Source organism: Littorina saxatilis, linkage group LG6 (genome assembly GCF_037325665.1).
Source record: "Littorina saxatilis isolate snail1 linkage group LG6, US_GU_Lsax_2.0, whole genome shotgun sequence".
NCBI classification, from domain to species: Eukaryota; Metazoa; Mollusca; class Gastropoda; order Littorinimorpha; family Littorinidae; genus Littorina; species Littorina saxatilis.
The window spans coordinates 29,708,966-29,734,351 of NC_090250.1; the positions used below are offsets into that span (position 1 = coordinate 29,708,966).

Sequence of the window (25,386 nt, forward strand, 5' to 3'; positions counted from 1 at the left end):
TAGGCTGATCGAAGAAACTGCTAGGCAGGCTAAGGAAGCTGAAAAAGAAGCAGCTAGGCAGGCTAAGGAAGCTAAGAGAACAGCAGCTAGGCAGGCCGAAGAAGCAGCTAGGCAGGCTAAGGAAGCTGAAAGAACAGCAGCTAGGCAGGCCGAAGACACAGCTGAAGCAGCTCTTGAAGATATTAAACAGAAAAAGGCTTTGAGACAAATTCAGTCCACCGAATTGAAAATTAGCTTAAGAGAACAACAAGCTATGTTACAAGTATTGGAACAAGGTGAATCCGTTCAGCAGGATCTCCCTGATCTACCGTCAGTTGATTTGTTGAACACTAGGTTCCACCCTCGTCCTTTCGTTCCCTTGTACAGTCTTGTAGCCCCTCCTCTAAACAATGAACATACAGCGATAGGAATAGGGACAGGTGCTGCCGTCATTGCTGACCAAGGGACACACCAGCCAGCCTTGGACGCCACGTCTGTTCCTGTCTGCCAAGCCGCCAGCACCCGTGACATCTCTACTGTCAACGCTGCTGTCACCAACTTCATCGCAGGAACCACAACGACTGAGCCACGACAGCACGCGTTACCTGTCGTGGACCTCGTCGTTGGAGTCAACGCCTCTACACGTGCCGCTAGTACCAACAACGCCACCTATGAGGCGTACGGACCTCAACGTAGAGAGGATGTCAACGCCCCCCATCACGTCGGAACGAGCGCTCCTTTCGTCCATCAGGAGCCCTTCACACCCAACTACACGACGGCTGCAACTACATCCTCCATGCGGCCTACAGCGCTGCTGACCACACTGCAGCACCCTCTCGGTGCATACACTGGTCAGCCGCCTCTGCACAACGTTGGACACTCAACGACAAGCGTCACAGGCTCTCGCCCGCCTGATCTCGACCACACAGGTTGGTCCTATCACCTACCAGAGACAAGGGAAGGTGATGAGACGCAAGAACGACACACCTACTTCCCAGAAGAACGTCACCAACGCATGGACCACAGACGTTTTCAAGTGACCCCACCCTGTTTCCCCTATGATACCCACCTACATCCCAAACCAGAGCCTTTCGTGCCCACATTCCTGGACCCACATCAGACCACCCCCAAAGTTATTTGGGGAAACGAAAACGCAAGGCCCCCTGCGTACATGAACTTTGACAAGGAATGTCATGCAGATCGTCCATTTGCCTCCTACCCCCCGTCTGCGTACTACCAACGTCCACTTGCTACTCCTGCCAAGCAGGACACTCCTATGGACTCTCTTGCCAAAACCCTATCAGACGCTCTGATGATCAACCGTTTGCCGATGCAGGAGCCGTGCATTTTTGTTGGTGACCCTCTCCAATATCCAATTTGGAGGTCGTCGTTTTCGTTCCTCATCGAGAGACAAAACATAACCAGCAGTGAGAAGTTATTGTATCTGCAACGGTACATCGGAGGTCAAGCAAAGGAGGCCGTGACCGGCTTCTTTCTGCTAAGAGAAGGTGATGCCTACGAGAGAGCCATGGAAGTGCTGGAAAATCGGTTCGGCAACTCATACGTCGTTTCGCAAGCTTTCCGGACCAAGCTGGACGAATGGACCCCAGTCAAAAGCAAGGATCCCAAGGGACTCAGAAGTCTGGCCGATTTCTTGCAGCAATGTTCCGTTGCTGCCCAGGAAGTTGGTGGACTGAGCATCCTGGATGATGCCCAGTACTTACGGAAGATCGTCGGAAAGCTCCCAGACTGGATGAGTCACAGATGGTCTAGAACAGTTGCTCGAACTAAGGTTGAAAAGAAGAGGTATCCTCTGTTCAATGAACTCGTGTCGTTCGTTACTCTCGAAGCAGACATTTCTAACGACCCTGTTTTCGGCTTGACAAGTGCATCGGGGACACCAAGAAAGTTCACAACGAACCTGTCAACCCTGACAGAGGATGTCACCGCATGTCTGCACTGTCAACTTCCGGACCATGACGCTGGGACATGTAAGGAACTCATAGTGAAGCCTCTGGTTGAGATACGAGATTTTCTGTTCAAGAACCGTATCTGCTACGGATGTCTCAGAAGTAAGGATCACCAGAGCCGTCAATGTATGCAGAAACAGACGTGCAAGAAGTGCAAGAAGGCTCATCCCACTTGTCTTCACGATGACAATTTCAAATATCAGAACAGTATGAGTGAAAACAAAGGGGCGAGTGAACACAAGAACAATTACCGTACCTCTGCTGCTGACGTTCAAGAGCCACTGACATCGTCGACCCCTACGGTGTCTGCTCTTAAGGCCAGCGAGGAAAACAGCATCGGTTTCACGTCTATGATCGTTCTCGTTCTCGTTTCCAGTGACTCTAACCCCAACGTAGAAGTGCTGACGTACGCACTACTGGACACTATGTCCAACGCCACTTTTGTAGTGCAGTCAGTGGCTGAAGAAGTTAAAGCCAAATCGCAGCCGACTACACTCAGGGTCTCCACACTGACTGAGGACAATGCTGTGGTCTCCGGCAGGAAGTACTCTGGATTGCGTGTCCGCTCTCCTACCTCCAGTGAGTTTGTCAGGCTCCCTTCTGCCATCTCACGACCTTACCTGTCCGTTGACCCCACGCAAATCCCCACCTCAGAGACTGTCAAAGTTTACCCACATCTTCAACACCTGTCCCCAAAACTGCCCCCCTTGTACCCTGATTGCGAAGCAGGCCTCCTCATCGGCTATGACTGCGCTGAAGCCCTCATGCCCCTAAACGTTGTCCAAGGACTGCCATTTGCAGTAGAGACTAAGTTAGGTTGGAGCATCGTCGGCAAGGCACCGCATTCCGTCGCCTTTGATGGCATAGCCTCGTCCATGCGCGTCATCGTCAAGCCAGGATCGAGGGAAGAAGAACGTGTAGCTCACGTCTACAAGGTACAGGTGGACGAAGTCTCGTGTACTGACCCATTACATGTTATGGAAAGAGACTTTGCAAGTGACTCAGGATCCATGTCCCAGGACGATGTAAAGTTCAAGAAGATCGTGAAGGTCAACGAAGCTGGTCACTACGAGATGCTCTTACCATTTCGACCAGAGAAACCGTCCCTCCCCGACAACAGAAGTGCCGCAGTCAAGCATCTGAAGGGCCTGAAACGCCAGAAAAAACGAGGGTACCGTGATGACTGCGTCAAGGTCATGACATTAATCTTGTACGGGCTGATCGTGACGTGTTTTGCCTCTAGGGCAATCCACATTGAAACCCTGGATGACATGTCAAGTGATTCCTTCATCAACGCCCTACGCATTGTTGTCTCCATGCGAGGAAACATATCACGCATTTGGTGTGACAAAGGAACGAACTTTGTAGGTGCATGCAATGAGTTCAAACTGGCATGGAAGGAGATGGACTCTGAACGACTGACATCAAAGATGCTGGAAAGCAAATGTGAGTTCAAGTTCAACCCCCCTGCAGCTAGTCACATGGGTGGCGTTTGGGAGCGTCAGATCCGAACGATACGCAGCATCCTGAATGGTCTTCTCAGAAGATCAGGCCAGCGTCTCACTACCTCATCACTTCGTACGTTCCTATACGAGGTGATGGCCATCGTGAACAGTCGACCACTGTCTGTCGAGTCATTGGAATCGGCAGATGGACCACGCCCTTTGACCCCCAACCACGTCCTCACCATGAAGTCAGGTGCCATCCTTCCGCCCCCTGGTGTGTTTGAAGATCCAGACCTGTACGCCAGGAAACGTTGGCGCTGTGTCCAGCGGATGGCAGACGAATTCTGGCTGCTATGGAAGAGCCAGTACCTTTCACTTTTGCAGAAACGTCGTGTCTGGCAACGTCCCCAGGCAAACGTACAGGTGGGAGATGTTGTTGTCTTGCATGACCAGAGCTTGTGCAGATCAGAGTGGTGCATGGCTCGTGTAGTCGAAGTGATGCCGGGATCTGATGGACTGGTCAGACGAGTGAAAGTGCATGTTGGAACAAAGGCTCTAGACAATCACGGCCGTCCCACTGGTGATAGTCGCATATTAGAGCGACCTATTCACAAAATGACTGTGTTAGTAGATCGTGAAAATCACAAAGACAAAGCTGTGTAAGCGAACTGAAAGAACATTGAACTTTGGAGTGTGTTTCCAATTTGACAGTTGTAGATTGTTGCGGTTTGTTTTTATACCAGATGATGTAACGGACATTTATGGTTTAAGTGGTGCGTTCTTTTTATGCCGTCGAGTAAATGACTAGTGGCATTTAGTTGAAACGAGATGTGTTGAAACATTGAAAATGATTGAACCGTAATAGTGCTGTGTAAATGTTTTGCAACACAATGGTTTTGAGTTGTAAATTTGAAATGTCTAAATCTGCGTTTTTCTTCTTTTGATATAAGGAATGTGTTTGTACAAAGGTTTTTTGAAGTAAATTATATTAATATAATTTCCGGTGGGAGTGTGCATGCCGATGTGGCATGCAGTCACCTACTTTTGTTGTAATCACGTTTGATCAAGCCATTGCACGATGTAAAAAGAAGTAAACCGTGTTTTTCTTGTTGTGACCCGTTTTGTGGAGCATTAATATTTTTATGTGTAATTCACGTGCTCCTTGTTCAGTTGTTGTGACCTGGTTTTGGTCGGAGCGTCACAAACTGCGTCGTTTTAGTTCTAGAACACCGTGAGATTCACGTGCTCTTTTCCGTGTCTTGATTTTGAGGTGAGCCCTGCGAATCTGCGTTGCAAGTTTTAGAATACGTGTGACTCACGTGTTTTTAGCTTTGTGATGTCAGCTAGTTCCTTGGTCTTCTTTCTGTTAAATATACCGTTTTAAGTTTTGAGCATGCACGGAGTGCGTGATCGGTTACTGATTGGTTGTAAAATAGTAGTTTCACCCGATTCTGTCTTAGGAATGTTGTTGGTTGGTCAATCCGGTGACCTTTGACTTTTGAATAACTATTCCATGTTAGGTTTTTGTTTCCATAAATACCGCTGCTTGACTCCTGTCTCGTCAGTCGATCTGAGGGTTTTAGGAAGCGTTTGGTTTTGATGTAAACGTATGAAGGTTATCAAGTGAACCAACGGAGTGTTTCTTATGTTTTAACGTCAACGTAATGTTCTTGGAGACAGTTGTTTCTCAAGTGTGAATCGTTTTGTGCCCTTCGTTTGTGAGGCAACACGTTTTGGTACTGCTGGTCAACCCACACAGCGCATAAGGTAATTTTGTTGTTACTTGTTTGTGTTGTGTTTTGGTCGCCATTTTGTAATGACTTTGTGAGTTGTTTATGTATAACGTGAGTTGAAAGTCTGACTTGTTGTAGTGTTTCTTTATTGTGTGTTCAATTGTTCTAGTGTTGTGAACGTACAGCAATGTTTTGTAGACGCTAGAAAGTCGCTAATGTTTATGATAACTTGTGTTTTCTGTGGTTAACGAAGTTCGAAGTGAAACGTTTTTCTCTGACTTTTTCTGTTCATAAGTTTTTTACCGCAATACGTGGTACTGTAACGATATATATACATTACTGATCCCTAGTGTCAGATGTAAAATAATAAACCAGTACTTTTGCGCGTTATCGCTTGTAACCTGTGTTTGTCATTTCGTATGAACAATATGTAGTACCAGCCTCGCTCACGAAGGCGCGCACAAGCTTTTTAAACAAAAAACTACAACCGGTGTTAGTTGACTGCTGAAGAAGTTGTGCTGCAAGTCTAGTGTGTTATCAGAATGAAAGTTAAACAAAATGGACACAAAATACAGACACTGCCACAGGTGTAATACAACATACATACAGTGCAAACCCTTAAGATCAGAATACATGTATTTTTCCTTTCTTCCCTGTTACGACAGAAATAACATTCATCATTTACAATACATCTCTTACCAAATTATTACCAACAGAATAACAAAAAAGCTAGAACAATGGTTAAGACTACTACAAGACATTCAAAGGAAATCAAAATAAATCAACTTCATTCAAAAGTGTTCATTGTTAGTGTTCATCATCATGATTTCGACAGTAAACATTTCACCTTCAGAGACTGCAGAAGCAGGGAGACCTCGAAGGGCGCCACAGCAGGTAGAGTGACCACCTCTTCCTTCACACACTGACAGCTCACTGCATGCTGGCCCTGCTTCACGTCCACAGTGTATTCCACCTTCAGGGGAGAGAAAAAGGGGGGACAAGTATAATGTTACGCTGCAGAGTATGGATTTTTTGTGTGTGATTTAACAACAACAAAATGTATACGTTGTTGGGTTTTTTGTCCATCTGTGAGAGGAGAGACACGAGACAAGTGCTAATGATCACATGTAGTGAACAAATTCTATTCCATCTGAATGGGACAGCATACTAGCACGAAAGCTCATGAATTTTCATTCTCCTTTATAGTGTACTATACTTGGAATTATAAAATTTCAAAAATAAATTTTGATTTAATTAATATACTTACCAACTCACATAGAAAGCATTAACTTCAGTTAAAGTGCTAGGACACTGAACTACGCTTCACCCCAAAGGGGAAGCAACCCCCTAAAAAAGAACGGCCTTGACCTATAACCCAAGCTATACAAGAGTCGAGGTCATACCGTCACGTGACCTATCACGCGTGACTCAACCGCCGCCATGTTGAAAGCTCACTCCCACTGAAGTAATCTGTTCATTTTTAGGGAAACCCTAAGCAATAACTTCGTTTTGTGATAAGACATTGAAGCACTCTTACATGGCAACATGGGGAAATAACTCTGAAACAAAAACCGTATGCCATATAAGGCATGGTCCTTAGAGGTTATTTCCACTACCGGTGTACTGCGCCTGCGCAGGATGTATACCGGTGAAACTCATCCCGTATTAAAACATATACCCCTTTAAAAAATTTGCGGGGCAGGCTGGGAGGGAATTCAATATGTGAGTTGGTAAGTATATTAATTAAATCAAAATTTATTTTTGAAATTTTATATTAAATTACATATTCTTACGCAACTCACATAGAAAGCAGATTGCTAATTTAGGTGGTGGGCAAATGAACTCACAGTTAACATATTGCAAGTATCTGGCCTGTAGCTACAATAGCTGGCAAACCGAAATTTCTGTTCTGCCGAGCACCAGATACGTCCCCAGGAAAACATAAAAAGACATCTTCTGAAGAAGATGTCTAGTAGATGTGTGCTAAAATAGCGGGTACTTAAAATACCCCGCCGATAGAAACTCATGACTACGTCCTTGAACGTTCAATGAGCTGCATTCATGACTTATGTAAGTCTCTCAGACTTGAGAACAGGTAAAGAAGAGGCCTACACTCTGACCTCTTGAGCCCGTGCTGCCTGAAAAGGGAGGACTGACTGCCCCCCCCCCCCCCCTTTTTTTCTTGCCATCACTGTAGGCATGCCTAATCAATGTGGCAGTCCATTTAGCTAAGGTTGACTTCACTAAATCATTGCCTCTAGAAGAGGCTAATTTTGTCAAGGATTAAACAATCCGAACTCAAAAACTCCAAAACTAGGAGCAAGTCCCAAGTCGGGACTGGAGATTTGCTTTCAGCCAACCAAAGGGAGGTTCCCTTTAATCACGCTGGCTACAAAGACCCAAGTGAAAATATTTTGCGACCTAGCTGTGTCAGTGCAACTGAAATCACATAAAGTCTTAATTCAGAGACGTGGGAGAAAAATCGGAAAGCCAGGATAGGTGGTTCGCCACCCGCATTGAACTGAGAGAAGTGGAGTTCTTTCCGTTAATATACGCCATAAGTTCCAAGCCAGTCAAAGTGACACAAAACGAAGACGCTGAACCCCTATGGAATCTCTAGACCAAATCCAGAGTTGGGGCAGAAGCCCCTGAGCGTCTCAATGATTCCCGTACAGTAGACACCCGTGTGGCTCGAGTGTAAAAAAACGGCGCCCTCTTGCCAGCCTAAAGGACTAGCAACCAAGATTGAATGGGCCCATAATGTGCGACCAACAGGCCGCTCAAAGTAAAATCGAGAGTATTATCCGGGAACAGGGAGACGAACATTTAGCAGAAGGTGATAGTACCGAGAGGCAAAACTTCTATCAGCGGCTTCTCCAAATTCACCAGAATGAGTAGAAGCGCGTAGTGAGATAGAGTCCAATCCGAGTGGACATTCTTGGCCGACTGACTAGAGTCTGCCAATACATAGAGCCTCTCAGAAAGGTACTTCACTGCTAATAAGATCTCTTGGTGGTAAAAACCACATCAAAAACCTCGCATGCTCGCTGTGGCAGTGATAAGGAGCGAGATGCCAGCCCCTGCTTATTGAGATAAAAGACCACTGTGGTGTTGTCTGATAGAATCAACACATGTTCTCCCCTGACAAGGGGAAAGAAATCCACAAGAGACAGAACTGCTTCGCTGGTGGAGAGAGAACCAACGGGAACGCCCTGCATGAGCAGTGGTGTGAGAATCCAAAGATTGGTTGTGTCTGTGAACCAGTCAAGAAAAGACACTAACATGTTCCAGCTCTTCATTTGATTGCTTAGAAAACGAAACCAGAGCCCTGAAGATCTGAATTAAATAAAAAGCAGCCACTTCCGATCTATTTTGTATATCCAAAGGTGGAAGTAAACATAGGCACGATCTATATAAGTGACCCAACAGGAAGGGCCCCAGTGCCTCCCTCAAAGTGGGAGTTCTAATCGCCCCTCCAGCCGCTGTGGGAAAACACAGAGGCAGAGAGAAGAGTGGAGCCGAACGCTAAGACTCCAGTTGACAAGTGCCAAGAGTATGCATGAAAGCGTGCTATTGTTTGCCCACTGAACCCTACCGCTAAATCGCCTCGAGGAGATAAAGTGGTGGGTATTTGGCAACGTGCCATACCAAGAAGAAGATAAAAAACCAAAGCTGAGAACGGCCAGCTTAGCGCTTCTCTCTGATAAGAGAAGCCGAGGCCTGCCGTGGGCTTTCCTTTTGCTGTGAGATTCTCTCTGTTAGAGAAGAGTCCGCGTGCAAAGAAGAGGATTCGCAAAGAAAACCCTCGAGCAAGGAAGAGATTAAGTCTCACCGACAGAACAATACTGTCGGCCGAGGCCTTTTCCCAGACGAACAGCAAAGCTAAACCCTTTGTATATGTGTCCCGACAGAACACAAAGGCATCCCGTGAGTACGAAACCGCACAAGGGAAAGAACGAATCAAAGTCTTGTACCAAGACGCGGATAATAGAAAGAAGAGCGGCCACAATCTTCCACAGCCAGGAGATCATTGTTCTTGAAAACAGACAGTTTCTCCTTGCTATGAACATTAAGATGTATGATCGACAAGTCCGGTGCAACCGGAAGCGGTTCCGTAGTACGAAGAAAAGAATAAACTAAGTTCTTAGGCTTGGTGTAACCTAGGCCTACGGATATCGCTCAGCGAGTGAAGCGTTACTTGTGCAGGTGACGCAAGCGAAAGCAACGCCGCATCGCTGCCCACAAAGGAAGTGGTGGAAAAGGAGAATCATATGAGAAAACTTCCCCAAGTTCAAATTCTAGAGCCAGACAAGAAAGCGTCCCTGCGTGTGTAAACCGCATGTGCGTACAACCGTGCCACGACTGACATTTGTTCGGCTGAAACCTTAGCCAAAGAGGCCAGGAGTATGGGGACGTCTTTCACGCTAGCGTCGTTTCGAAATTCGAAAGGATCCAACGACACCGCGATCGACCGCGAAAGAGATCGAAGAAGTGTCTCTGAAAGAGACGCAAGTTCCAACGAGTATCTTCCCGTCTCATCCAAACCAAGTAATGCGCCTTCAGAGTAAGCACAAGTTTTGTCCAAACGATAGACATCCTCTCTGAGATTAGCCGACTCCGGAGTGACCGGAAGCGGTGCACTCGGCAAAGCGTAAGTCTCAATAAGACTGTGATGACGACGGGAGAGAGCAAACCTGCGTGAATGAAACGAAGTGCTCGACTTCCGTAACTGGTCTGAGGCAAGCCATGGCTGAGCAGCATCAGTAGCCTGACCGTGTGCAGCCAGTAAAGGCACAGTATCCACAGGCAAGCTATTCTCAGAACCCGAAGTTCTAGCCAGCACCCTGGAAAGTTCGTAAGCAACAGAAGGAGACTCGCTAAAACGATATCCCTGAACTTCCGTTAAAGCAGGGCGGAAATCACCCACCACTGAGGGTGGTGGTGCCGCAGAGCTTGTCGTAGCTGTCACCCCTTCAGCGAAGTACTTGGCAGACACCTGAGCTGCAGTAACCATAGCTGGTTTAAGTCTGAGTGACAACTTGACATCAACTTCCTCCTCAGAAACTGAGTGAGAATAGTCGAACTCCGAATCTGCTAAGGCTGGACCGTGAAAGTCACTGTGACTAGCTGCGTCACTAAAACGATCCACCACAGGCGAGGCTGATTGCAAAACGGAAGAACCGTGCAAAGCCTGCCCGAAAGCAGCTTCCTGCCCAGAGGGAGGAAGTTGAGACTTGTATACATTCACCGGAGACATGCCAGTCTGCCCGTGAGTACATCCATCTCGTTGTCCGGTGTCGACCCCCCGTGAGTTCCGCCTCTTAAAAAGAGCGATAGCCTCCGGGAGAGTCGAACTTTCACTCCCCAGCCTCGGCGGGGGAGCTATTAGTTCCGGCCCAACTTGTTGTCCGGTGTTGACCCCCCGTGAGTTCCGCCTCTTAAAAAGAGCGATAGCCTCCGGGAAAGTCAAACTTTCACCCCCCAGCCGCGGCGGGGGGGCTACTAGTTCCGGCCCAACTTGAACACTTTCACCAGAGAACCTGGCTACCGGTGAACTTGACTAACCTGTAGAGCGTGAAAGCTCCTCGTATGAAGTAAACACACTCCTCTGCGTGCACGTCAGCCGAAGTGACTGTGCATGAAGGCGGAACCTCGATGCGTGACAACAAGCCGCGTCGCCCACTCCCGCCGGGAGCGAGCGCAAACTCGACGAATGGCAACATGTTATACATTTGGGTCGAAAACATCTCAAAAAAGGGAAGAAAAACCATCTTTAACACAAGTATTCTTTCCCACTGTGTTTGCCTTGGCTGAAGTAACCTAAATTTAACCTGCTTCAGCACCGGCATGATTGGACTCATAGAGTCCGAAATTAAACAGACATTCTTTCTTTCTTCTTTATATGGTGTTTAAAGCCATATGTACTCGATGACTATACACGCTAATTGCTTTACCCACAGCTGGAGACATGCTAAATTAAGTTCCCTGTAAGATATTGTGGTCTAGGACCTCTTAAAAGTTGAGATATTTGAATTTTTATTTTGATCTAGATCGTCCTATTTATCTAGATTTGCCAACAGAGGTAGCGTTGACGCAAGGGAAATACCTCCGCGTCTTTGTTGACATCCTCACTTTTTCAGAGGCTAGAACAAGCTGTAATACATGTATATGGTCCGCGCATGGCGACATATCGTCATTACATGGTCTTATGGTGCGTTTGACATCGATTATGGGCAAACTACACTTTGTAAACACGGGAGCGCGTACATATGCCTTTAACGTCGTTTTCAACCATTCAAGGTTATTTAACAGACGTAGTAGTAAGAGAAGCTGGGTCAAGAACAGAAATGGTAGTGCCTTTGCCTTTCTCTTTATGCGAAACTTAATAGGAGAAACCTCAGCAGCTACTGACTAGTCTGTGGTTTCTATTTCTCCTTGTCAGCCATTGCTGACAAAAAAACCAGTCTGAGTTATGATATTGATAAACAACAACCAGACCGAACAACGGAGAAAGAAACAAACGCAAGCAAAAGCAAACAAATTAGAACGAGCTCACCCAAACTTGTGCATGAGAAGCAGGGACCTGTAGACGGGGTGAAACACTGTCCAGAAGACAGTAGGCTAAAAGCCTGCAGCGTAGTGTAAAAAGCGTCCGAGCTATTTGGTGGCTGAAGTGGGAGTGAGCTTTCAACATGGCGGCGGTTGAGTCACGCGTGATAGGTCACGTGACGGTATGACCTCGACTCTTGTATAGCTTGGGTTATAGGTCAAGGCCGTTCTTTTTTAGGGGGTTGCTTCCCCTTTGGGGTGAAGCGTAGTTCAGTGTCCTAGCACTTTAACTGAAGTTAATGCTTTCTATGTGAGTTGCGTAAGAATATGTAATTTAATCCCTGTTCTACACCCTGGATTATACAAGGTATGAAAAATGCAACTGTCTCTTCAATTTTCCCATTCCCTCACCAATGTATAGATTGGGATGTTCTGCCATCAAAATTTAACAAAAGTATTTTAAAGTGGATCCAAGCCTAAAATGACAAATGAACTTATTTTGTAGTCCAAGATGTACATTTAACACCGGAGGAAGAATTTGTTCATTGTGAAGACCTGAGACTTTGAAGTTCACATGTCATTTGGGGGTTGGTTTAAGTGTGAACAGATTATCCCACTGACCTTGACAGAGAGTGACCTGTTGCCAGACTGCAGGCACTTGACAAAGAACTGCTTGGTGACCTTGTCCCCCTTTTTCACTGTACCAAGGTCAAGCTTAACTGGTTCTCCCTGCACTGTACCATCAAACTCCGGACTGCTGCTGCAGATGTGAGCTGTAACATGAAGCGCATGTAGTTATATCTTTTGTATTATATGCTACCCTTTGTCATCTAAATAAAATCATGTTTAATCGCAGAGAGAATCCCTCTTTTAAAACCACACAAAAACCAAGCCTTAAAAAAGAGGAAGACTTACAATGGAAGTACATTCGGAGATTATGAACAGGCAAGAGAACAATTCTTGATTGGTGGGGTTCATCATAGGGTGTATATCCCTGTATTGTAATCGAAAATTTTTAATTAAATTTTCATTTGATTAATATACTTACCCGAGTCACATATTTAGCATTGACGCAGTCGAGATGCTAGGTAAACTGAAACGCTATCCCGTCTATAGTCTAAGGGAAGCAACCCAAGCTAAAAAAGTAGCAAGCTTGCTACCCTGGGTTGCCTCCCGTAGCGTGTCACGCCACAGATCTCGTACCCAGTACGAGACACCCTCATTCGACTTCTAGAATCCAAAGAAACTACAAGCGGGGAAGGTGGGAGGGAATTACTTATGTGACTCGGGTAAGTATATTAATCAAATGAAAATTTAATTAAAAATTTTCGATTAAATTACATATTCTTACTCCGAGTCACATATTTAGCAGATAACTCCAACAAGGTGGTGGGTAAGAAGTAAAAATTTCAAACTCACTGTTAAGATCTGGAGAGGCATTGCCCCGCTGCCACCAGTGCGGGGAGGGTCCTTGAGCCATCACGGCATACCGCGGCGATGTCTCTCAAGTAGAACGAGATAAAGACGTCGTCTGAACGCCAGTATGCTGTGCGCAGGACGTCGTCGAGTCTTCGGGACCTCAAAACAGCCAATGACGATGCCCATGCCCGGGACTCGTGCATTCTAGCCGACTGGAGAGGGAAGGCAGGCTGAGCCCCCCCCTTTTGTGCCAGACTCCACACATAAGCTTGTTTTATGAGAGCCGACACCCACCTGGCCAAGGTAGTCCTCGTGATATCTCTGTCCATGGACGTATTCAAGGAAATAAAGAGGAGCTTCTGGGAGCTCGACCTGATGGGTTGAGTCCGGGCTAAATATGCCTCCAGGGCCCTAACCGGGCAATTGACCATGTCTGGGTCATCTTGTGCCACAATATGAGACAGGGGCCTCACAAGGACACAGGGAGAAGGCTGATCCGGTGTCTGATTCTTGGCCAGAAAGGCCTCCCGGAAATGCAAAGACAAGGAGCCGTCACGCTCTCGGCCGATGTCCTGCGGACTGCCTGAAAGAGCGTGTATCTCGCTACCTCTGCGGGCCGAAGCCAGAAGTAGCAAAAACAGAGCCTTACGAGTAAGGTTCGCGAGGCTAGAGCCCTCTAGAGGCTCGAAGTCCGCCGAGCGCAAGAACTCGAGGACAAGGAAAAGATCCCACTTGGGCAGAGGAGAGCGCTTAACGTCCTGCAAAGACGCGCCCTTAATAACCCCAGCGACAACTCCACTAACATTGATGGTATGACCGATCTGTTTAAGAGTCGAGGCAATCGCCGATCTGCGAACCTTCAAAGAGGAGGAAGAAGCCCCCTGGGAAGACAAATCCGCTAAGTGGTTGGCTACGTGCATAGTACGAGGAGCCACCGGGTTCAGCCCATGAGCCTGACACCAGGTGACCCAGGCACGCCAATGCGACGAATACACTGAGGAGGTAGAGGCCCTATGCGAGCGCTGCACCAACTCCAAAGTGCGGTCGGAAGCCCCAGACCGCCTCAGAGCGGACCTCACAGTCTCCACGCGTGAAGATTGAGAGACTGCGGGTGCCCGTGAGGAACTCCGGTGCGAGGCTGAACGAGTTCGCCTGGTACCAGAGCCAGAGGAATTGGAGGGCCGTGTGCGAGTCTCAGAAGGTCCGGAAACCAGGGCTGAGACGGCCACAGAGGGGTGACCAGAAGCAGGGACGGCCTCTCCAATTCCGCCTTCCTGAGGACTTGGCTGAGCAGCTGGAAGGGTGGGAAGGCATAAGCCTCCAGCCCTGTCCAGGGGATGTCCAAGGCGTTGGTCCCCCACGCTTCCGGATCGGGGAAGGGGAAGACAAACACCGGAAGGCGCCTGGAGAATCTGGTGGCGAAGAGATCCACCACAGGCTTCGGGGCCACAGCCCAAAGGCGGAGAAGGGCACCATGCGTGATGGTCCATTCCGCCTGCAACACCCTGTCGGAGCGGCTGAGCGCGTCCGCCAGTGTGTTGAGGCTCCCTGGCAGGTAACGCGCTGAGAGAGAGATCTCCCGCTGGGAGCACCAGGAGAGGATCTCGCACGTTCTGCGGGAGAGAGTGGGGGACCGCGAACCTCCCTGCTTGTTCACGTAGGCAGCCACTGTCGTATTGTCCGTGAACAGACGCACACGCTTGGCTGCCAGGGAAGGGAGGAACGCGACCAGAGCAAGGAACACGGCCTCCAACTCTAGCGAGTTGATGTGCCATGTGCTCTGTTCCGCAGACCACAGTCCGGAGGCCGTGAGCCGGTCCGTGTGAGCCCCCCAACCCAGCAAGGACGCGTCTGTGAACAGGTCCATGTTGGGAGGGGGGGAAACAATGGGAACCCCCCTGCATACCCATCCCGAGTCCAGCCACGGGAGGGTTGCAGCCTGGAACCAATCCCCAAGGGGAACCAGAGTGTTCCAATCCACACAAGGAGAGTCCACCAACGGCTTCAGCGCGTGCTGAAGCGGGCGTTTGTGAGCTCTCCCTAGTGGAACCAGCAGGGCCATGGACTCCATCTGCCCCAGGATGGAGGCCAAAGTCCGAAGGGAAGCTCTCAGGAGAAGCGAAGTAGAGCGGATGAGAGCCTGGAGCTTGTCCACCCGCTTCTGCGAAGGCTGGACAGTCCAGGTGACCGTATTGAACGTCATCCCCAGGTAAGTGAATGACTGAGACGGCACGAGCTCTGACTTCGTCTGGTTGACCGAGAATCCCAGCAAGCTGGCCTCTCGGAGAACCAAGAGAGTGTGCTGCCTGCAGAGAGCCTCGCTCTGGCCCATGATGAGCCAGTCGTCGAGGTATGCTCGCAGCCGCACCCCCTGTGACCTCACCAGCGCGCAAAGCTGCCTCACCACCATGGTAAAGATCCATGGGGCAAGGGACAGCCCAAAAGGCAGTGCGCGGAACTGGTAGACTTGACTGGCCCACCGGAAACGGAGCCATTTCCGGTCGGCGGGATGCACCAGAATATGAAAGTACGCATCCGTCAAGTCGATCGAGGTCACCCAGTCTCCTGGGCGGAGAGCGTCCCGAACCGAGGCAGGAGTCTCCATCTTGAATCGAATCGTTCTCAAAAACTTGTTGAGAAACGAAAGATCCAAGACAGGACGCCAAGCTCCCGAAGCTTTGGGGACCGCGAAAAGCCGTCCATAAAACCCCGGGGAGCTGTGGTCCGAGACCGCTTCCACCGCGCCCTTCTCTATCAGTGAGGCAACCTCCGACTGGAGGACGGCCCTTGCCTCCTGTGAGAAGGGGGGCTTGAAGGCTGGAGGACACCTGGTAAGAGGGGCCTTGTCCCCCAGCCAAAGCAAGCGGAATCCCGACTTCACAACACCCACTAACCATCGGCTGCGTATGGCGGCCAGCCAATGTGGGAGTGCCCGAGCAAGGCCCCCCGCCATCACCAAGGTGGAGGGCGGGGGGGGCGTGAAGCCGGGAACGCTTCATTGGGGGTGGGGCTTTCCACTGGAAGAGCCCCTACCCCTCCTCGAAAAAGATCTCTTGCCCGACCCGCGGGAAGGGGCAATAGATCTTTTCCGGGAAGCAGGATGTGCCTGAGCAGAGGTCTTAGCCTGTTTGTGCTGAGCCTGCTGAGGAGCAGCCTGCTTGGGCTGCTTCAGGGACTGAAGCGCAAAGGAAGAGAACTGCTGTTCTCTGTTGGTGTCGATCTCCTGCTTCCTGGCATCAGCGGCCAGGTTGCCGAAGAGAGCACCATCCACCAAGGGCGACGATCTGAGAGTGTTTCTCGTCGACTCCTCAGAGAACTGGGAGTGGGTGAGAAACAAGTCCCTTCTGCACGAGACAAAATGTACGTACTGCAGAGAGGACAATCTCATTTGTTCCTCGTTCACCCTTGCCAGCGTGGAGAGGAGTGTGGATACGTCCTCCGAATCTTGCTCCTTACTCAAGGTAAAGGGAGCCAAAGATTCTGTAAGAGCACGTGAAAGAGCCCGCAGGATAGTCTCCGAAATGGAACTGAGTTCCAGGAGCTGCCTTCCCACCTCCTCAGAGGACAGGAGAGACTGCTCCGAAAGAGGGAGAACGGAATCCTTCTTCAAAGGCTTCGTCAAAAGAGGTAGCAATGCCGGCGTGACCGGAAGCGGCGCACGCGGCAGAGCAAAGGACGAAAGAAGGTTCCGTGAAGCCTTAGGCCAAGGCAACTTCCTTTGAGCCGCCAAGGGCACGAAGAAGTCTGCCTGTGTTGCAGCAGCCAGATAAGGCAAAGCATGTTCCGGAGCTGTGCCATACGGCACCAGAAGCGGAACTGCTGCTGGAGGCAACCCGCTGCCGGCAGGAGCGGGCTTGGCGAACAAACGAGAAAGCTGGAAAGCCACTGACGGTGATTCTTCAAACCGGAAGTAGCTGTCCTCCTCCTTCGCCCACCGGAAGTCTGCCATCGCCGACGGACCCGACGCCGAAGGCGTGGTCGAAGACGAAGCCCCTTCCGGGAAATATCGCGAAGTGACTTCCGCGGCCGCTTCAAGCGCTACCCTGAAGCTGGCCGGAGCCGCCGAAGGCAGCTGCTCCTCGTCCACAGACCCAAGGTCCGAAACGCCACATGACGGGGATGGCTCATAGCCCAAGGAACCCGACAAATGACGCTGCGAGGACAGGCCGGAAGCCAAACGCCCCTCCTGTTGGTCATCGACGAAACTCACACCCTGGCTAAGAGGAGGGTGAGAAACGCCAGCAACCGAAGGCAGCTGAAGGGAGGAGCTAGCAGACACCACCGGAGTGTGTGGCTGCTGCTGATCCAACAGAGGCAGAAAGCCCGAATGCCCAGGAGAACGACCGAATTCGAAATCCGCCGGCATCCCAACGGACGCGGCGAGAACCGAACCGGAAGAACCGGGAGGAGCCGGAAGAGCAGACGCAACGGCATAGCTATGCCATGGCTGTGGAGTCTGCCAGCTACAACCCGGAAGCCCTAGGCCGGAACCGGAAGTGACAGAGGACTGTGCACGACCAGCTGGACCCACACTTCCCGCCCAGGCAGGAAGGGCAGCTGCCGGAAACGGCTGCTGAAACTGGGCAAAGCTCGAACCGGAAGGGACCATGGTCTGTCCGCATACCAGTGAACCAACACTTCCGGCCGGAACCGGAAGAGAAGCTGCCGTAAACGACTGCTTACGTAGTTCGTGGCTCGAACCGGATGGGACCATGGTCTGTCCGCTTTCCAGTGAACCACTACTTCCGGCCGGAGCCGGAAGGGAAGCTGCCGTGAACGACTGCTTACGTAATTCGTAGCTCAAACCGGCAGGGACCATGGTCTGTCCGCTGTCCAGTGAACCACTACTTCCAGGAACTGGAAGTGCAGCTGCCGCGGACGGCTGCTGCGAGCACATACCTTGCGACGACCGTGTCCCAAAAGGGACCTGCGCAGGTGCACTCCCGCAAGCGGAAGCCACCGAGCGCCGGCCGAGAAGAGAAACGCCTCCCTGCTCACGGCCTCCAGCACCAACGCCGAAGCCAGCAGGCTGGACAGGTGAACCGGAAACAGCAGGAACACAGGAAGCCAACGACCGAGGGTCGCACACCCCCGGGAGGGAGGCAGAGCTGGAAACAGGGTCCGTCCGCGCCATCTCTGAACGCACGAGCGTCCGAATTTCTGGAAGCAAAGAGGACAAAATGCTAGCCACAAGAGTGCCAGCCTCCGGCACAGGTACCGGGGTCAAAACGGACGTGGTAGTAGAAACGCCCGCCGCCCGCGAGCCAGACAAAGTCTCCTCCGGCGCCGAAATGGGCACCGAAAAAACGAAGTTAGTCTTCGGGTCAGAAACGTGAACCGTGGGGTTCCTAGCCGAAGAAGTAGAAGCCGAGGACTTAGGTTTGCCAGGGCCTTTGCCCTTACTCTCGGCCTTAGCCGCTCTCTTTTTCTCACTATCCGACATGCTGTCGCGCAAGAAAAACAGACTACTGAAAATACACAAGTCTCTAGGACGTAAAACTTCAGCAGAATAAACTAGCACAAAGTACAAGTTACAAGGAGGTAATAGTGCTACTGGTCAACGCTAAAAGTCCGAGCACGGACCCAAACTAACCAGCGAAAAACACCACGTGTAAGCGAAAAATGGCGACCAAAATGGCGGCCACAGCAACAAACTACCGAGTAAAATTCACAAGTCCGCGGACGAGAAAATTCTCAGCAGAATGGCAATGCAAACAACAACAAAATGAAACGATCTCACCGCTAGAAACAGCAATGAGCAGACGGGGAGCCAAGGCCGGTGGGTGTCAAGCAGACAGCAAACAACAGCCTAGGAGCGAAATCAGCACGACCTGTCTCTCTGGCTGAAAGATGTCGAATGAGGGTGTCTCGTACTGGGTACGAGATCTGTGGCGTGACACGCTACGGGAGGCAACCCAGGGTAGCAAGCTTGCTACTTTTTTAGCTTGGGTTGCTTCCCTTAGACTATAGACGGGATAGCGTTTCAGTTTACCTAGCATCTCGACTGCGTCAATGCTAAATATGTGACTCGGAGTAAGAATATGTAATTTAATACTGTTTAATACTTGACTGTCTTTGAGATGTCAACTTTGCTGAACGGATTGGCATTTTTCTGATAAAATTATGGGAATCTTGGGTTTTCGGAAGACTGCTTTACTGCTGCTCTTTAGTTGGGAGGAAGCCTGCTTACTTGTGGCGTCATATCCTTCTTGGTCTGTCTGCAGTCCAAGGGAAAGTCTGAAAACAGAAAGTAGAAAGTTGAAAGAATTGCATGGGCGGGGATGTAGCTCAGTCGGTAGCGCGCTGGATTTGTATCCAGTTGGCCGCTGTCAGCGTGAGTTCGTCCCCACGTTCGGCCAGAGATTTATTTCTCAGAGTCAACTTTGTGTGCAGACTCTCCTCGGTGTCCGAACACCCCCGTGTGTACACGCAAGCACAAGACCAAGTGCGCACGAAAAAGATCATGTAATCCATGTCAGAGTTCGGTGGGTTATAGAAACACGAAAATACCCAGCATGCTTCCTCCGAAAACGGCGTATGGCTGCCTAAATGGCGGGGTAAAAAACGGTCATACACGTAAAATTCCACTCGTGCAAAAAACACGAGTGTACGTGGGAGTTTCAGCCCACGAACGCAGAAGAAGAAGAAGAAGAAAGAATTGCATGATATAAAAAGAGCCTTTCCAATACACATCCTTAAGTGGTAAATGTTAGAGGATGAATGCTGATACGGTGCAGACGGATGCATATTTTTGATTAAAAGCCCCACAATAATGTGCTTGGCAAATTTGTAAAAAAATTAAAAAATTAAAAAAATTAAAATACATGTACACATCTACAAACGATTTGGTGCGTGCTCACACACACATACACGCATGCATGCACATACACACAAACACACACACACAAACACACACATACTAAGTACACCCTCACACCTCCACACCTTCAGTACAATCATAATAAGAACATACAATACAAGGATGCAACACATACTTAGCATTATGGATGCTAGTGTTTTCAGTGTTGGTGGCAGTGACAGTCATAGTGTAGAACTCGTTGATCAGACACGGGGACTGGTGATCCACCGACAGCTGTAGCAAGGCCTTGCGAGGCGTCACCCTGGCATAGAAAGTCAAGGGGTAATATATTATGTACAACTGTTATAGACTCTTAATAGGCTGACTTCTTTATCTTCTTCTAGGTTGATGGGATACAATTTTCACGAACCCTTGAATTTCTTTTGACATTTTACATGTAGAGTGGAACCCCCCTTTTAAAACTTCCAAAAATCTCAGAAAATTAGGTCTTAACACTATTGTGACTAGCATTGCCACGGCGTTAACGTCCTGCCTGCCTAAGCTTGCCACCAAGAAACTTCCCAAAAACATTAACTGCAAAGAAATCTGTCTAGCAAGCTTGAATTAAGTCCAATCACCACCAAAGTTTGTGTACTAATTAAAAAATGGATGCCCAGTTCAGTCGTGCTATTTATAAGTTTGTCACGCGATTTGTTTTGGCATAGGGGGGTAAGAAAGGGGGATAATTTGTGTTTTTTAACGTTTTTTATGTGTTTTCTTTTCCACTGCTTTTTTAAAAGTTATTTTTTAACAGAAAGTATCATAAATAATGTTATAACCAAACAAGGTGTAAAACCTATGAATTAGCTGAAATATTGTTAACATTGTACACAGAAATAAGGAGACAGTACCAAGAAAAAAAAGCAAATCACGCATTCACTCACAGCATCCTGACTCAAATGAAACAAAACTGTGACACTCACCAAATAATGTCCAGGTAATCCATATTGAATATAAGTTACATTTTCACAACAAAGTACCAACTGTACACCTATGAACATTTCCAAAAGGATTAGGAGGCTCCAGCCAGCCATTGTTAGTGCTGCCACGCCCCCTTGCACCTACACGATTCCGAGATACATGTGCGTCTAGCGGTACCACCCCTGCCACGTGTAGTTTTCCGACTCGTACTAGCAACAACAAGACTGTTTCTTCCTCACTATCATTGCTATTATCGCTTTCTTGAGGTGAAAACGACGCGTCGGAATCATGATCTACAGGATCCTCAAGATCCAACATCCCGAGAATCTCCTCCCGTGACAAGGCTCGCCTTCGATTCAGTTTTTTTGTTCGAAAAAACCACGCAAATCTGCACTAATTTGATCAGGGCGAAAAAGGAAGTCATGTGTATCAAGGGAAACAACTCAATTTATTGCAAGCTTCAAAAACCGGGAAGCAATCACAAGTCGTGTACCTAGTATGACTGTTGCTGAAAAATTCACCTCCCGTTCATGGGCGTGTCAGCGCTGCTACTGATTTATTCACCTCCCGTCGCGAAAGTGTTAAAAGGAAGGGAGTCTTAAAATGCAGGTAAATTTATAGAGGCTATGAACAGAAAATCTAAGAAAGCAGGGTTTTAAAAGGGGGAAAGTCTTAAATTGGGGGGGGGGGGGGGGGGGGGGTCTTCAAAGGGGGGTTCCACTGTATTCTAGTTAGCTACCCTACCATTAAGGGCCATTAAAACAACCTCTTCCATTTTCTTAAACCAGTTGCGTTTTACTGCAAGTTTTCTAGTTGCCATTAACTGGCGAAGACTGTCACACCTGATGATAGGGTTGACCTTGAAGAGGGCCCAGTCAAAGGTTTGTCCTGCAGGGAGTTTCTTGGAGGGGCCCACCACAGGGGCAGGGCCGATCAGAGACTCTCCCCCCGCCCCCATCCAGCGCAGGACAGCACAGCAGCCAGATTCCATACCCATCTCTAGAGTGACTGAGGATATCTGTTAGAAACAAACAATGGCAGCTTATCAAGAAATTTCTCACTGACAATTCTAACAGACTAGAGCAGGAGTCCGGTTGACACCAGAATAAGAAGCAACGTTTTGTGTGTCAACACATATAACATTTACTGGGGCAGATTTCACAGCAACTAGAGGAAAGGAAAAAGGGCAAAACTAAAAATCAGTTCTAAAATGTAATGCTGAATCGAAAAACAAGAAAGGTTAAATTATTGGAAAGTTTACAAGAACTTTGACCCATGGTCGGTAAAGTGAACAAACTAGAGACACAACAGGCAAAAATAAATGATGATGTGACTAATCCTAGAATGAGACTTGGATGACTCCAAGATTGTCAAAGCATCTAAAGTTTATGCTGATGAGAAATCTAAAACTGTGTGGATTATAAATGTCAACAGTAGACCGGCAGAGAGTTAAGGAACATAGCAAACTTTCTGTGAACGATCTGTCTGCTGAGGTACCTATTTATTTTTAGCTGATTATCAAAGAACACTCACATCAATCTGTCCACCGACATCTTCCTTCACTGGCAGGAAGGAGAACTGGTACAGCCGAGGTTTCCCAGGCTCAAGGTGAAGGTCGTCGCTATCACTCTCCTCACGAGATGCTGAGGCGGCATTGGTTCCTCTCACATCTGTTAGCTCACAGTTTTGCTGGTATCGCTTGAGAAAACACAGATTGTTTCACATCAAAGTTTACAAGTACAGGGTCCATTCCAGACACATGCAACCCTTTTACATCTGGAATCTTGATTCATCACTGCTATACTTTTATACCAGTCAGTAGGTTCCAGTACTGTAAAGTTTTCCTGTCATGTGATGCTATTATTCAAATCTGAAAGCCAGACCATATAATAAGAAGCAATGTAAAACAGTATGTTGGCAGGAAAATCTTTTTAAGTAGTCTCTATGTCCTACACAATGAGACACATTCATAATCTTGCATCCTGTATACACGTCTGCCTCTCTAATAATGTGTACGTCTCTGTGAATATACTCAGTCCATCATGGCAATTTTCCCTCTAAATTGTAAAAATAATTACTTAAATGAAGCGCTCACAACGTCTACACTCACAACTTTACCCAATATCAACTTACAGGGTTGCTCAGCTGAATTCTCAGTTTGGAGAAACGAACTGGGAGGGGACAGGTCACCCTGAAAAACAAAAGACATTAGAAACATATTCTCTAACTCAAAGAGAACTTGAAGGTAAAGTGTGTTCAAAGGGTGATGATGATGATCATGATGATGATGATGATGATGATGATGATGATGATGATGATGATGATGACAATGATGATATCACAACATGTCAATATATAACCATTGCAACATCAACTATCCTATGTAACATTCTACAGTTTTCAAACATGACAGCACAAAATGACTCAACGTTTGAGAAGAAAACAAATACTAGAATATCTTTCACAGGTCTCAAATTTAAAGAAAACAGCGTAACAATTTTGCTGTGTCACATACCTGAAACACACCTCCAAGTGGACCTCACCGTCAGCAGGGACTGTCTCTCCAACAAACCGTGCCTTGCACTCAACTGCAATCACAAATGTTTACTGAACATTATCTTTCTGCTTGGTCAATCAAATCTCTTCATTTGTAAGGGTTCTAAGCACACGCATATTATGCAGATTGTACTTACTGTTCCCTTCTGGCCCACAGTGCTTTGCTTGGGTCAGGATCAAGCATACCATTTGTAAAAGTGGTCTAGATTTTGTTTAGACTGCAGGGCTCCGGGGGCTACCTTATGCCCCTGTCAGGGTTAAGGGGAAGAATTTGAGTAAACTAGCATTCCTAGAGCATACGTGTGGCTGTTCCTGGCAAAGGAACTCCATAATTTGCATAGAAACATTACCTCTAATACAGCATCTCAGTGTATACCACCTCGTGATTGGCTTACTGTGGAAGTCATCATAAATGTGCTGATTGGCGTACGATGTTAGACCCTATAGGATCTACAAAGACAACATTAGATTCTTTGCATGAAGGAAGACCTAAATACTGTTCTTAATTGAGCCCAAAGTCAATTTCGCAAAGACTTTGGGAAGTCTTTATACGAAACATTCATTCTCAAAACTTCCTGAAGCCAGCTTTGCGAAGTAGACTTTGCAAAGTCGACACTGGAAGTCAACTACACTCAATTAATATGAGGCTTAAGGAGTGGCAACAAGAGCAACAACTCACTGAATGGAATGAGCCCCTGCATCTCGATGGTGAAGACGTGCGGCTTGGCCTTGAACTCTGACCACGCCTTGATGGCCTGCTCCATGCACTTCTGGTCCAGTCCCGGCTCTGAGCTCGGCCCTTCGTGCTGGCAACAATTAATATAATACAGTCAGACCTGCCCTCATGACCACCTCTTGATAATAACTACCCGCCCATTATGACCACCCAAACGAATCTCTGAAAATTCTTTCTAATATAGTTCACCTTTTCATAACGACCACCTGTCTGTAAGGACTTCTGTTGGTTGTTGCCTTCGGCTGGTCAGTATAGACAGGGTAAACTGTATTACATATGCTGACAATAATAATGTAGTGCTCATGTTGACCAGAAATTCAAAGCATCTGTAACCGAGTGCCATAACACTACGATCACCTCGGGAGGCGAAGTGCAATCAAACAGGATTGAAAATGTTAGGGCTAATTTCTTAGCCCTATAAAAACTGTTATGCAAACCCGAAGGTTTCCATGAACATATAGACAATCGGAAACCACCAGACCCCATCACAAACAGAATTCCACAATCCAGAGGTGTTGACTTAAAGGCCAACAACTCGGGTGCAGAGTCTGCTGTGAAAGGAGCGGTAGCCTCCCCTGTCACACATCAAACAGGATACATGTTAAAAACACCAATAGGAAAATGATTCTGCAATACAAGTCTTCCATGCATTTGGTCATTGGTGTATGCCCTTCTGGCATTTTCCCACATGGAAATAAAGTTGTCACAATGTTACTGTGCTTAACCTGAAAGGTTGCTGTGCCTGAGAGACCTGTTTTGTGAGAGCAATCCTCTCCGTCACAGGTTCTGAAAACACTTAGCGTGATAACTGGTAAAAGCTGCCTGGTAAATTTTAATATCCTTCTAATTCCTGGTCAAGAAGATGTTTCACATTTGATAAAAACAGCATTTGTGGTGAAAACTCAAAATGCAACACATATAAATACTACAAATTTCAAGAGACACAGTGACAGACACGAAAGTTCTTGGTTTCAACTCACCGACAGAACTTGTAGAAGGTTCATCTGGATCCGAGTCTTTGTGTCCAGACTGCACTGAGAATCTAACATCAAGTGAAGGATTATACAGCCATGTATAAAACTCTTTTTCTAGTCAGGCTGTATACAACTCTTTTTCTAGTCACTGTACAGAGTGCTTTTGTCTTACCAGTCCCATGAGCCTGGTAGTTAGGGTGAGTCAAAAGGCAACCCTTAATAGACAAATTCAGAAAATAACTCTG

General features: G+C 47.9%; 1 protein-coding gene across 2 annotated transcripts in view; it reads right to left on the bottom strand.

Moving 5' to 3' along the window:
• The window catches only part of LOC138968963 (trafficking protein particle complex subunit 11-like), a 64,261-nt gene that overhangs the window by 8,139 nt on the left and 30,736 nt on the right, over positions 1–25,386 (bottom strand). For both annotated transcript variants that reach the window (XM_070341649.1, XM_070341650.1), the window contains exons 16-25: positions 25,148–25,209; positions 24,111–24,237; positions 23,391–23,463; positions 23,009–23,066; positions 22,409–22,573; positions 21,718–21,893; positions 20,091–20,216; positions 19,286–19,332; positions 12,298–12,449; positions 5,975–6,100 (exon numbers count right to left, since the gene is read on the bottom strand). In XM_070341649.1, coding sequence (XP_070197750.1) covers positions 5,975–6,100; positions 12,298–12,449; positions 19,286–19,332; positions 20,091–20,216; positions 21,718–21,893; positions 22,409–22,573; positions 23,009–23,066; positions 23,391–23,463; positions 24,111–24,237; positions 25,148–25,209 — 1,112 coding nt within the window. The remainder of the gene's footprint in view (positions 1–5,974; positions 6,101–12,297; positions 12,450–19,285; positions 19,333–20,090; positions 20,217–21,717; positions 21,894–22,408; positions 22,574–23,008; positions 23,067–23,390; positions 23,464–24,110; positions 24,238–25,147; positions 25,210–25,386) is intronic.